Source organism: Hyla sarda, chromosome 6 (assembly GCF_029499605.1).
Source record: "Hyla sarda isolate aHylSar1 chromosome 6, aHylSar1.hap1, whole genome shotgun sequence".
Classification (NCBI taxonomy): domain Eukaryota; kingdom Metazoa; phylum Chordata; class Amphibia; order Anura; family Hylidae; genus Hyla; species Hyla sarda.
Window position 1 is genome coordinate 156,418,525 of NC_079194.1, and position 12,145 is coordinate 156,430,669.

At 39.7% G+C, this 12,145-nt stretch overlaps 1 protein-coding gene across 3 annotated transcripts in view; it reads right to left on the reverse strand.

The window, feature by feature from the left end:
* Positions 1-6,631: 6,631 nt before the first annotated feature.
* Positions 6,632-12,145, reverse strand: part of PHKB (phosphorylase kinase regulatory subunit beta) — a 297,465-nt gene continuing 291,951 nt past the window's right edge. For all 3 annotated transcript variants that reach the window (XM_056525638.1, XM_056525640.1, XM_056525639.1), the window contains 3 exons: positions 10,873-10,980; positions 10,403-10,543; positions 6,632-7,830 (listed from right to left, as the gene is read on the reverse strand). In XM_056525638.1, the coding sequence (XP_056381613.1) occupies positions 7,693-7,830; positions 10,403-10,543; positions 10,873-10,980 (387 nt within the window). In that variant the 3' untranslated portion in view covers positions 6,632-7,692. The remainder of the gene's footprint in view (positions 7,831-10,402; positions 10,544-10,872; positions 10,981-12,145) is intronic.

Here is a 12,145-nt window from a genome sequence, read left to right on the forward strand (position 1 = left end):
GGATAAGATAAAAATTTCTAACCTGGACAATTGGAAGGACTTGTGATTCAAAGATCAGTCACCTAGGCCTTAAAGGGGTACTCAGGTGGAAAACATTTTTTTTGGAATCAACTGGCTCCAGAAAGTATAACAGATTTGTAAATTACTTCTATTAACCCCTTAAAGACAATGGACGTAAATGTACGTCATGGCGAAGTGGTACTTAACGCACCATGACGTACATTTACACGCCGCCATCAGCAGCCAGGGACCCGCCGGTAATGGCAGACATCCGCGATAGCGTATAGTATAGTGCTATGTCCTATACATAGCACTGAACAGTATTAGCAATCAAATGATTGCTATGAATAGTCCCTTAAAAAGAGTAAAAAAATAAGTAAAAAAAAAGTACAGTGAACGGCGTAAACGTAAAAAAAGAAAAAAAGTCCAAAATTGCTGCTTTTTTGTCACATTTTATTCCAAAAATTTTTTATTAAAAATTTATAAAAAGTTCAACCTAAGCAAAAGTGATACTGATAAAAACTACAGATCATGGCGCAATAAATGAGCCCCCATATCGCCCCATATACGGAAAAATGTGAAAGTTATAGGTGGTCAAAATAGGGCAATTTCTAACATACTAATTTTGCTAAAATGGTTTGAGATTTTTTTTAAGCGGTACAATTATAGAAAAGCACATAAGATGGGTATCATTTTAATCGTATTGACCCACAGAATAAAGAAAACATGTCATTTTTACCAGAAAGTGTACAGCGTGAAAACAAAACTTTCCAAAATTTGCTAAATTGCGGTTTTCTTTTCAATTTTCCCACATAAATAATATTTGATTGGTTGCCCCATACATTTTATGGTAAAATAAGGGATGTCATTACAAAGTACAATTGGTAATGCAAAAAACAAGCCCTCATATGGGTCTGTGGATGGAAATATAAAAGAGTTATGGATTTTAGAAGGCAAGGAGGGAAAAACGAAAATGCAAAAATTTAATTGGTCTGGTCCTTAAGGCCAAAATCGTCCTGGTCCTTAAGGGGTTAAAAAATCTTAAGCATTCCAGTACTTCTCAACAGAAGAAGTTGAATTGTTCTTTTCTGTCTGACCACAGTGCACTCTGCTGACAACTCTGTCTATATCAGGAACTGTCCAGAACAGGAACAAATCCCCATAGCAAACCTCTCCCATTTTAGACAGTTCCTGACACGGACAGTGGTGTCAGCAGAGAGCACTGTGGTCAGACTGAAAAGAACGTCACAACTTCCTCTGTATTATACAGCAGCTGAAAAGTATTGGAAGGATTAAGATTTTTTAATAGAAGTAATTAAAAAATCTACAACAAAAATAGAAATTATATTTTTGTTACCTCTATGCCATTTGTTTTTGGATTTACATAGAACTGTAAAAACCCTTTCTCAGATTAAATATTTTAATTAATTACCTCTGGTCTCTAAATATAAGCTCACCTTTCTGAAGGAAGCTTGGGTAGAACACATTTACTAAATGGTTAATTTATAGACTTTCTGGGACTAGCAACAGGACCCCAGAGGTTTTAAACCTTGGACTATCACACTCTCTCCAGTGTCTCAGCTAGACCAATAGGGAATGTTTGCAACAACAAGAGGTGCCTTTCTTCCAGACCTTAAAAATATGAAGTAAAAACATGTACAGGTTTTGTTATTTGCTTAAAGGGAGGTTTTTCGCCCTTTGAATTATTGTATGGGACCCCTAGATTGTATGGGACCCCTAGATTTAGTGGGAAGGGGGCTACAAACCCCTACGACTCATGTAGTGGCATATGTTCTTAAATACAGTGCAGGCATTGATTTTGCTGGTACATGACAACCTTATAGCAGGGCAGTCTAGACAGAAGTGTTGGTATGATTCCAATACTTTCTTCCTTAAAAGTAGAAAGAGGAAGATTCACTGCTTTACAGGAGAGTGTTTATCACATTTTTAGAAAATCCTTTAGCCCCTAATATGGATTTCCAAGCAGTCCAATGTAGACTTTGGATTTGAGAAGAATGCCAAACAGGTCCCTAAGACAGAAGGTTGGGAAGGACTAGGAGGAAGATATGCTTTTCCTGTGAGGGTACGTTCACACTACGAAATTCCACTTGCGAAGATTCCGTCAGGTGGCTGCCGCCGAAGATACTTCGGTGGTAGGACTGTGGGGCACTGCGCCGTCTCTATTGATGGCTATGCAGTATTCGCGGAATTGTCCGCCGCTGAAATTCCGCAGTGTGAACGGATCTCAGGGAAGACCCATTCACACTAATGGTACAGTTCACACTGCACAGAATTATACTCGCGGAATTTCGCAGTGTGAACTTACCCTTTGGAGAAAACAAACTCTGTTTTAGCCATAGCGGGCTATGATAATGAGACAGCATGGCTAAGACAGAAATTTCCTCGGAACTCTAGGTATTAGTGGGAGAACCGGAAAGGCATAGGTCAAGCCTAACAACCAGTCCTGGGTGAGAGCACCCACTGCTGTTCAGCAGTCTCTGGGGTTTAAACAGTAACATTTTTGTACCTTGCACTTTTTCCAAGTTGCAAATAGGTCTAACACACACATTTTTCTGTTATCAGTTTGAAGGCCCAAGGCGCTAAAGTCTAGTTTGTGCCTACTGAGGAAATCTGCCTTATAGTTCCAGGCCCCTTTCAGATGCACTGCAGTAATTAATCTTAGATTTTGCTCCGTAACAAGAAATATATTCCTTTCTTTGCTATAATTTTTGGTCAACTGTATCTGGGTCCCCCCCAGGTGACATACAAAGGCCATTGCTGTTGTGTTGCTTGTGTTTACTAGTATATGTCGATCCTAAAACAATTCCTGAAGGTTCTGGAGATATTTCCATATGTCTATCAACTCTCTGAACTTTGAGTCGCTGCACATCTCCCAGCTCACTTAATATGTATTTATACTGCAGCAACTCAGAAAAGCCACATTAGGAAACTCCTAAAATATTATCATTAATGTTCTGCCTGATATAAGGCTGAGTTTACATGTAGTGGTAGCAGGTGAAACACGTATAGTAAAAGTGTTTACCATAAAAAAAAAAAAAAAACTAAAATAAATAAATGAAATAAAAAATAAAAATCACCAAGAAAAGCAAAAACTGGTGATAAACACACAGTTTGCCACATGTTAATTGGCCATGCAGCAAATTAGCTATGTGTACTAGAGCCCTGTGCTAGACTGTCTTCTTAATCCCGCTTCTGCTGGTGACCAGTCTGACCATTACTGCGCACTCCCACAAGGTGTTAATTTCACTCCCACCTGTTACCACAACATGTGTGTCCAATCCCACCTGCTCCCGCAAACATTTTCTCACAGCTTTTAGAATGTGCCCTGCATCCCATTTCATCAGTCCCTTGTGCCGGGACTGTGCAGGATTTTGCGGGACCCACTGTATGATCTGTGACCAGCCGCTCCTGCCCACAACAACCTCATTACTGTCCGTAAGTTTTTTTATTAGCTCCTGTGGGACCCACTGTGTCCAAATCCCAATGCAGGGCTCTAATGTGTACCATGCCTAAAGATATGTTATGAAAAGAAAAGGGATGGAGTTCAGAAAAGAACAGTGCACTATGATCCCTATGTAGGCATTGACTGTGTCTCTTGTGAGTGGATAACATTCCCTTGTGGCTGACTCCGCAATGCCTTGAGGGATTTTTATGTAGATCTTAAAACTAAAAAAGGAGTCTGAAACGTTTCCTCGGATCATGAATTACAGTAAATAAATACATTATATTACAAGTATCACCCTGGAACAGCAATTAGTATAAAACCAAGAAATAAAAAGACTGCAAGAAATGTAAATCTCTCCTCCAAGCATCTTTATTTCATTATTCAGTGAAGTCATAAAAACACTAATTGGCTCGGCTGCAGATATTTGCTGTGAACGTGAGCAGGGGGTATTGAGTAACTTATTGACTGCTGAGGACATAGGACATTGAGAATGAATGAAATTCTAACCCGCAGAGTACAAAACATTTAAAGGGGTATTTCAGGAAAAAATGTTTTAATATATATCAACTGACTCCAGAAAGTTAAACAGATTTCTAAATTACTTCTATTAAAAATCTTAATCCTTTCAGTACTTATGAGCTTCTGAAGTTAAGGTTGTTCTTTTCTGTCTAAGTTCTCTCTGATGACACCTGTCTTGGGAAACGCCCAGTTTAGAAGAGGTTTGCTATGGGGATTTGCTTCTAAACTGGGCGTTTCTCGAGACACATGTCATCAGAGAGCACTTAGACAGAAAAGAACAACATTAACTTCAGAAGCTCATAAGTACTGAAAGGATCAAGATTTTTTAATAGAAGTAATTTACAAATCTGTTTAACTTTCTGGAGCCAGTTGACATATAAAAAAAAAAGTTTTTTCCTGGATAACCCCTTTAAAATAAAGACGCACACACACACACACACACACACACACACACTTTTCTGGCCTATGAACCCTGTGCGATACCAATGGTGTGCACACCCCAGGCCTGCAAAACTAGCACAATAAGTTATCCCTCTTTAAATGCAGGAAAGTCACACCATGCAAGCTTTACTATAATTATTTGTCCTGATTAGGAGTTTAGGTTATATACTTCTCCCCTCCAGTCACCTCCAAAGTTGTATCGGAAAATGGACTATTCCTTATCAATAGTAGCACTGTCTGTTTAACTCATCTGAGCTCCCAGAACGCACTGATCTCTGCCAACAAAAAAAAAGCAGAAATGCTGATGCGGCTTTGGATGAGACTTGAGTATAAAAGTTTTGCAAATAGTATTTATAGTTGCCTAAACCTCAAGAAACCATCAAGTGAATAAGTAGGAAAATACTATATTCATATAAGTGAATCTACTATATAATATATAGCACTGCAGACTATAAAAATAAGAGTGCATGGATTGTAGGATCAGCAACGCCAGAATAGCCTTGGTATCTCCTTATTTCACCACCAGTTGGCAACAGCGACTAACCATGAAGGTATTAGCTTATAATAATACAGTATCATTAACCCTTAAGGACTCAGGGTTTTTTCGTTTTTGCATTTAAATTTTTTCCTCATCACCTTCTAAAAATCATAGCGCTTTCAATTTTGCACCTAAAATTCCATATGATGGCTTATTTTTTGTGCCACCAATTCTAATTTGCAGTGACATTAGTCATTTTGCCAAAAAATCCATGGCGAAACGGAAAAAAAATTCACTGTGCAACAAAATTGAAGAAAAAATTCCATTTTGTAACTTTTGGGGGCTTCCGTTTCTACGCAGTGCATTATTCTGTAGGTCCATATGGTTAAAATGGTACCCTACTTGTATAGGTTTGATTTTGTCGTACTTGTATACGTTTAAAATGTATACGTTTAAAATTCTCATCTTCTGGCCCCTTTAACTTTTTTATTTTTCCGCGTATGGGGCTGTATGAGGGTTCATTATTTTGCACCGTGATCTGAAGTTTTTATCGGTACCATTTTTGTATTGATGAGACTTTTTGATCGCTTTTTATAAATTTTTTCATGATATAAAAAGTTACCAAAAATACGCTATTTTGGACTTTGGAATTTTTTTTGCACGTACGCCATAATGATATATTTTTATAGTTTGGACATTTCCGCACGCGGCGATACCACATATATTAATTTTAATTTAATTTTATTTATTTATTTTTTTTATGGGAAAAGGGGGGGGGGGGTGATTCTTACTTTTATTAGGGAAGGGGTTAAATGATCTTTATGAACTTTTTTTTTCTGCAGTGTTATAGCCCCCTCTAGTGGCTATAGCACTGCACATACTGATCTTATACACAGATCACCCCCATGCATTAACATGGAGATGATCAGTGTTATTGGCGGTCGATTGCTGAAGCCTGAATTTCAAGCTTGGAGCAATCAATCGCTGATCGGACGCAACGGAGGCAGGTAAGGCACCCTCTGCTCGCATTCTAGTTGATCGAGACATTGCGATTTCACAGCGATGGTCCTGATCAGCCCGACTGAGCTACCAAGAGTGTATTTTTGTTACTTTAGATGCAGCGATCAACTTTGAACGCTGCGTCTAAAGGGTTAATAGCCCGGGCACAGTCCCGGCTTTCATTTGCCGCAGGGACTGACCCGCTTTATATACCGTGACCCCGCGTTATATACTAGGAAGGGTACGCCCTGCATCCTTAAGAGGTTAAGGGTACGTTCACACATACAGGATCCTGTGCAGACTTGATGTTGAAGAAAGAAAGTACGGAGGGTCCAGCACTTCGTTGCAAGCAGCTTTATTGAAGATACATCATACCATAAAAACGACAGTCAGTTAGACATGTTTCGAGCGCAAGAGCTCTTCCTCGGTGACTTGCGCTCGAAACATGTCTGACTGACTGTCATTTTTATGGTGTGATGTATCTTCAATAAAGCTGCTTGCAACAAAGTGCTGGACCCTCCGTACCTCAGTGCTGAGGGGGGGTGTCTCTAGCCAACAGCATGTGGCAGTTAAGTGTGAGAGGAGCTATGATTGGATGAGGCTGGACACCCCCCCCCCCCCCCTCAGCACTCCAGGCTGCACTTCATTTGTTTGGGCTTCGGTCCAAAGTCTGGGGGAAAATGTGCTCTTGAGCTTTTTTTAAGCACAAATAATTTATTTTTTAAAACAAAGTATATTAGAAATATTTTTTATCATAAGGAGTGCAATAGCAAAAATTTGTTTTAATGAGAGTTAACATTGAAATGCCATGATGAAAAACCACCTGACTCATAAAAGTTAATGGGGTCTGCTGGTGTCCAGCTTCTATGCGATTCAGCACTGGCATTATTTTTTTTAATTTGTTTTTCTTCTATAACTGAGAAAAATAATGAAAAATATAACTAACTATGGTTTGAACATAGCCTAATTTTTTCTATTTTAGACCATATTCTGTGACATAAATACATCCGCAACATAAATCTCTTTCCTGCCCTGATAGTTTGGACCACAGACTGTTACATTAAATGCTAGGTTCACATTGCAGTTGTGCTCTGTCCCATTCTGGGTCCATTTGGCTCCTTTTTTTGTGCTGAATGGCACCCAAATGGGTCGGAGCACAACTGGCTCCACTGGGTACTGACAGATCCTATTTACTTGAATGGGGTTCATCAGGGATACGGCACCATTTTTTTCTCAGCTAAACTCCTGTCATTTTGACACAATTGTTGAGGAGTTTCCTTTAGCGGAGCCCGACCGCAATGTGAACCCACCCTTACCTGCATTGATGCTTTGTGACAGGCTGTTTAACTCACAGGAGTTAGTCGAGACTGGATGTTATTGTAACAAATCCTAGGCTGTGACAAAAATATTGGTTTCCAGTTATTGGGTATAAATGAGAATCTCAGATAAGCAGATTACTTTAACATGATAAGCAGATTACTTTAACATGGTAAACTGAATTAGAGTTGTAGAACTTTAAAACATTTAAACAATAATAAGTTAAGATTGTGGAAAACCAGATTTCTGATGTTTATGTGGTATTGTCCTGGGTAACATACTGTATACTATTATAGCTGGCCCAGGACAGTTTCCAGTTCTTTACTTGATTCAATGCAAAACAGTGGCAAAACAGAAGCCAAGCGTTATGTAAGAACTCTGCTATGCTGGCACGAGTCACTAAGCACAGAGTGCGACGAGTCAAGTGATAAATGCAGAGGCCATGCTTGTCGCTTGTTGCCGGTGAACGTCTTTAGCTGATGCTGCACGGGTCATCGGTGTTTGGCCTGACTTCAGCTTCCAGCAGCATGTTCATGACAGCTTTTGTCAGGTAGCTACAGGTCCCTTTCCTGCCCAGTGGGGGAGTGTTGTAGAAAGTGGACATGTCACCCTGGGAAAGAGAACACAGAGCATTTGCAGGATTACAGAAAGCCACTGGGATCACTTCTCATCATCTTCTTGTTTGTACAACAATATTTGCTGCAATACCGCTATGGTATGTACAGCTGTAGAATGCACAGGGGGCAGCAGGATGGGAGAAGGAGGGGGACACATCAGGAAATATTTTCTATTTATGAAGGAAGAAAGCACCAGCAGAAATTGCATTTTGGGGCTCATCATGGAAAATGCGATGTAAGGGAGTCTACCACAAGTTTTGGCAAAATAAACAAGCTGGCATTTCTGAATAGAGGATAGAATCGTGTAATGAAAGAAGGCACCCTTTGGTATCTTTATGTGCTGCGTCATTGTCCGTGAAGTCTTTTATTCAATATGCAAATTAGCTCTTTGGTGCACTGGAGATGTGACTATCACAAGGAGCAATGCTATGCCCACCTGGACCCCCTCTCATCTCCTCCCATAGCTACACATGACCTACAACAATGAGAAGGAGAAGATAGAAGGGGTCTAGGCAGGCATAGCAGTGAGACACAGTCATGCCCCTAGTTTATCAAGAGCTAATTTGCATATTAAATAATAAAAAAAATCCCAGACAATGATGCAGAACATCAAGATAGTAAAGGCAGTGTGCATTACACAATACAGTGCTCTATTCAGAAACACTGATGATAAACTATTTTTAAAGGGGTAAGTACAGCTTAATACAAGTATAATGAAAAGTTATGTGATCAAAGTACTTTGGGGGAGATTTATCAAAATCCTGTGCAAAGGAAAAGTTAACCAGTTGCCAATAGCAATCAGATTGCTTCTTTTAGTGTTCAAATGACGAAAGGTAAAAACAAAAGAAGCTATCTGATTGGTTGCTATGGGCAACTGGTAACTTTTCACCTGCAGAGGATTTGATAATCTTTCCCTTTGTGTTTTAATTCCTCTTCATTGCCAAGGCTATCTGCAGCTGTCAGCAAGAAGGAAGATTCTTGTTTTAACCCATACAAACATTGGGGGAATATATAGTGGTGTAGTTTAACAATTTTTCTACACATTTGTTTGTGGTGGTGGTAATGTGTACGTGCATTAAATTTATTAAATCACTAAATAGTTTGTAGGATTGATTAAAGACAAGAGCTCATATATTTTTACATCCTTATATTTTTATGTCCTCACCATAAAAATCAGCGTTTGAACTTAGCAAATGAACATATAGACAAGCCGGATGCATTTTGGAAACAAGTTCTGTGGACCGATGAGGTTAAAACTGAACTTTTTGGCCGGAATGAGCAAAGGTACGTTTGGAGAAGAAGGGGAACAGAATTTAATGAAAAGAACCTCTGTCCAACTGTTAAGCATGGGGGTGGATCAATCATGGTTTGGGGTTGTATTGCAGCCAATAGAAGGAAAAATGGATTCAATAAAATTTCAGCAAATTTTGGATGCTAACCTGATGCCATCTGTGAAAAAGATGAAGTTAAAGAGGATGGCTTCTACAAATGGATAATGATCCTAAACACACCTCGAAATCCACAGGGGATTACATCAAGAGGCGGAAACTGAAGGTTTTGCCATGGCCTTCACAATCTCCGGACCTCAACATAATTGAAAATCTATGGATAGACCTTAAAAGAGCAGTGTGTGACAGACAGCCCAGAAATCTCAAAGAACTGGAAGACTTTTGTAAGGAAGAATGGGCAAAGATACCTCAAACAAGAATTGAAAGACTTTTGGCTGGCTACAAAAAGCGTTTACAAGCTGTGATACTTGCCAAAGGGGGGCAGTACAAGATATTAACTCTGCAGGGTTCCCAAACTTTTGCAGACACCATTTTTTTGTTTTCTGTTATTTTGAAAGTGTTGACATATTATAAGAATGTCTAATCTGTAATTTGACATCTTTCCTTGGCTTCTTTATGCACATTAATACAATTTTTTTCCTGGGGTGCCCAAACTTTTGATCCCCACTGTATATGTGAGTTAATACCAGCCTTGCCAATGGCACCTATTCCCCCATATGTGGCATCTCTTTACTTTTATACTATATACCCTCCTCCTTTAACTGCCACCTTTTCAGTTCTGTATTACATACCATTTCCCTGTAAATACCACCTTTGTATATTGCTTTTCTGGCACCACTTCACTTTTAAATGATATTCTCTGGTAAATGGCACCTCTACAATTATACATTACATAGCAACCCCTATAAATTATACCTTTTCATTTATATTTTATTTAACCCTCTCCTCTCCCTGTAAGCCTCTCATTTTCATTTTTAGAATATATACTATATATTCCTCTACTTTAAATGGTACCTCTTCACTTTTATAATATATACTTGCAGTGGCCCTTCACTTTTATTTGCTATACCCCTACACTTGGATATTATATACAGTACATCCTGTGTGACTGCAGAATTCAGCCTCATCTGATATGAAGCTCTCAGGCTGCCCTGCTCAGATGACTGGCTGAATTTAATTTGATGCACTCGGCTATGTTTGTGGAGATTATGATCAGACGTTTGTGAGGAGAGATGGTGACTGTGACCTTCAGCTGGGGGCCAAAGTCTTGCCGTACCTGTTTTTCTGCTCCTTGAAGTCGGCTCTGGTCTCGCTGAAAATCATTAAATGCCTCTTTCACCAGTTTGTCCAAATCGACTTTCTCTTGAAATTCAAACTCAGGGTTTCTCTCCAGGATTACAGACACGACCATCAGCAGCTGAGAAGGAGCAGACGAGAGGTTAGGCTTAGCAAACATGTTTATGGGGTTAGAAGAGTGGATTATAAAGATTTAATGGGGTGGAAGTGTTTATTTTGCAGTTCCCTTAGGGGATTCCCTTTCCATATTTTACAATATGGAATATTGTACAATATTATTTATTCCCAAATTGTATTAGTGACACATCCACATGAATGTGACCCAAAACAGATCATACATGAAGGCTTATCATATGTACCATAGGTTAAAGCATCAGGCAGTGTCCACATGTCTTGGATCTTTAAAATGTAATAAAATTACTTGTAAGTGACAGTAATAAGACTTGTTACCTCAACAATGATCTGCCGGTATTCAGGCTGTGAGATGTTCTGCAGCATGTCCTCCACCAGAAGGGAGAAGTTCATCTCGTACATAGTCATGTCAGACAGGGTAGGTTGCTGTGTGGAAAAAAGACTAAGGGTTAAAGAGGTATATAGACATCATATAGAAGCATATAGCATTTATTACCTGGTGCTGGTCCAATGCTTAAATGCCAAAAATTAATTTGCTTTGTGGATATGTACCTCCTCTTAGCCAATATCATTATTCATTACTTCCTGGGGATAACCTGCTACTCAATGCTACAATTCCCATAATGCACTGCTTTCCTTCAGCTCTTCATCAAATCCCTCCCATACTGAATACACCCCCACAGACTGTCTGCTCCTCTGCCTGTGTTTAGCACAAGGCAGCATGGTATAAACACAACTCATTCTCCCCTAATGCCCCCAAAAAGTTTTATTCTGATTGGGTTCAAGTCAGGGCCACTCAAGGACATTCACAGAGTTGTCCCTAAGCCGCTCCTTTGTTGTCTTGGCTGTGTGCTTAGGGTCATTGTCTTGTCTAAAGATGAACCTTTGGCCTTGTCTGAGGTCCAGGGCACTCTGGATAAAGTTTTCAGTAAAAAATATCTCTATACTTTGGTCAGGGGTTGAAGGAAAGCTGAATGGAGTGAACTAGTTTCCCAGTTCCAGTAACTGAAAAACACCCCCAAAGAATGATGCTGCCACCACCGGGCTTCACTGTAAGGATAGAATTGGGCAGGTGATGAGCAGTGTCTGATTTCCTCCAGACATTTCTCACAGTCTGTGGTTCTTTTAGGTGGGCTGCCATAAAGTCCAGATTGGCAGAATGCTCCAGTGACAGTTGACTACCTTTTGGAAGTTTCTCCAACCTGCATACAGGATCTCTGGAGCTCAGTCATAGTGACCATTGTGTTCTTGGTCACCTCTCTTAGGAAGGCACTTCTCCCCCAATTACTTAGTTTGGTGGGGCAGCCAGCCCTAGGAAGAGTCCTGGTTGTTCCAAACATCTTCAATTAAATAATTATAGAGACCACTGGGAACTTTCTGCGCAGTGGAATGTTTTTGTACCCTTCTTCAGATCTGTACCTACATACAATCCTGTCTCTGAGCTCTACAGGAATTTCTTTCTACCCCATTATCTTGGTTTTTCCGCTGACATGCATTGTCAGAGACCTTATATAGACAGGGCTATGTCTTTCCAAATCAAGGTATAGAAACATCTCAAAGATGATTAAAGGAGTACTTCGCTGCCCTGTGT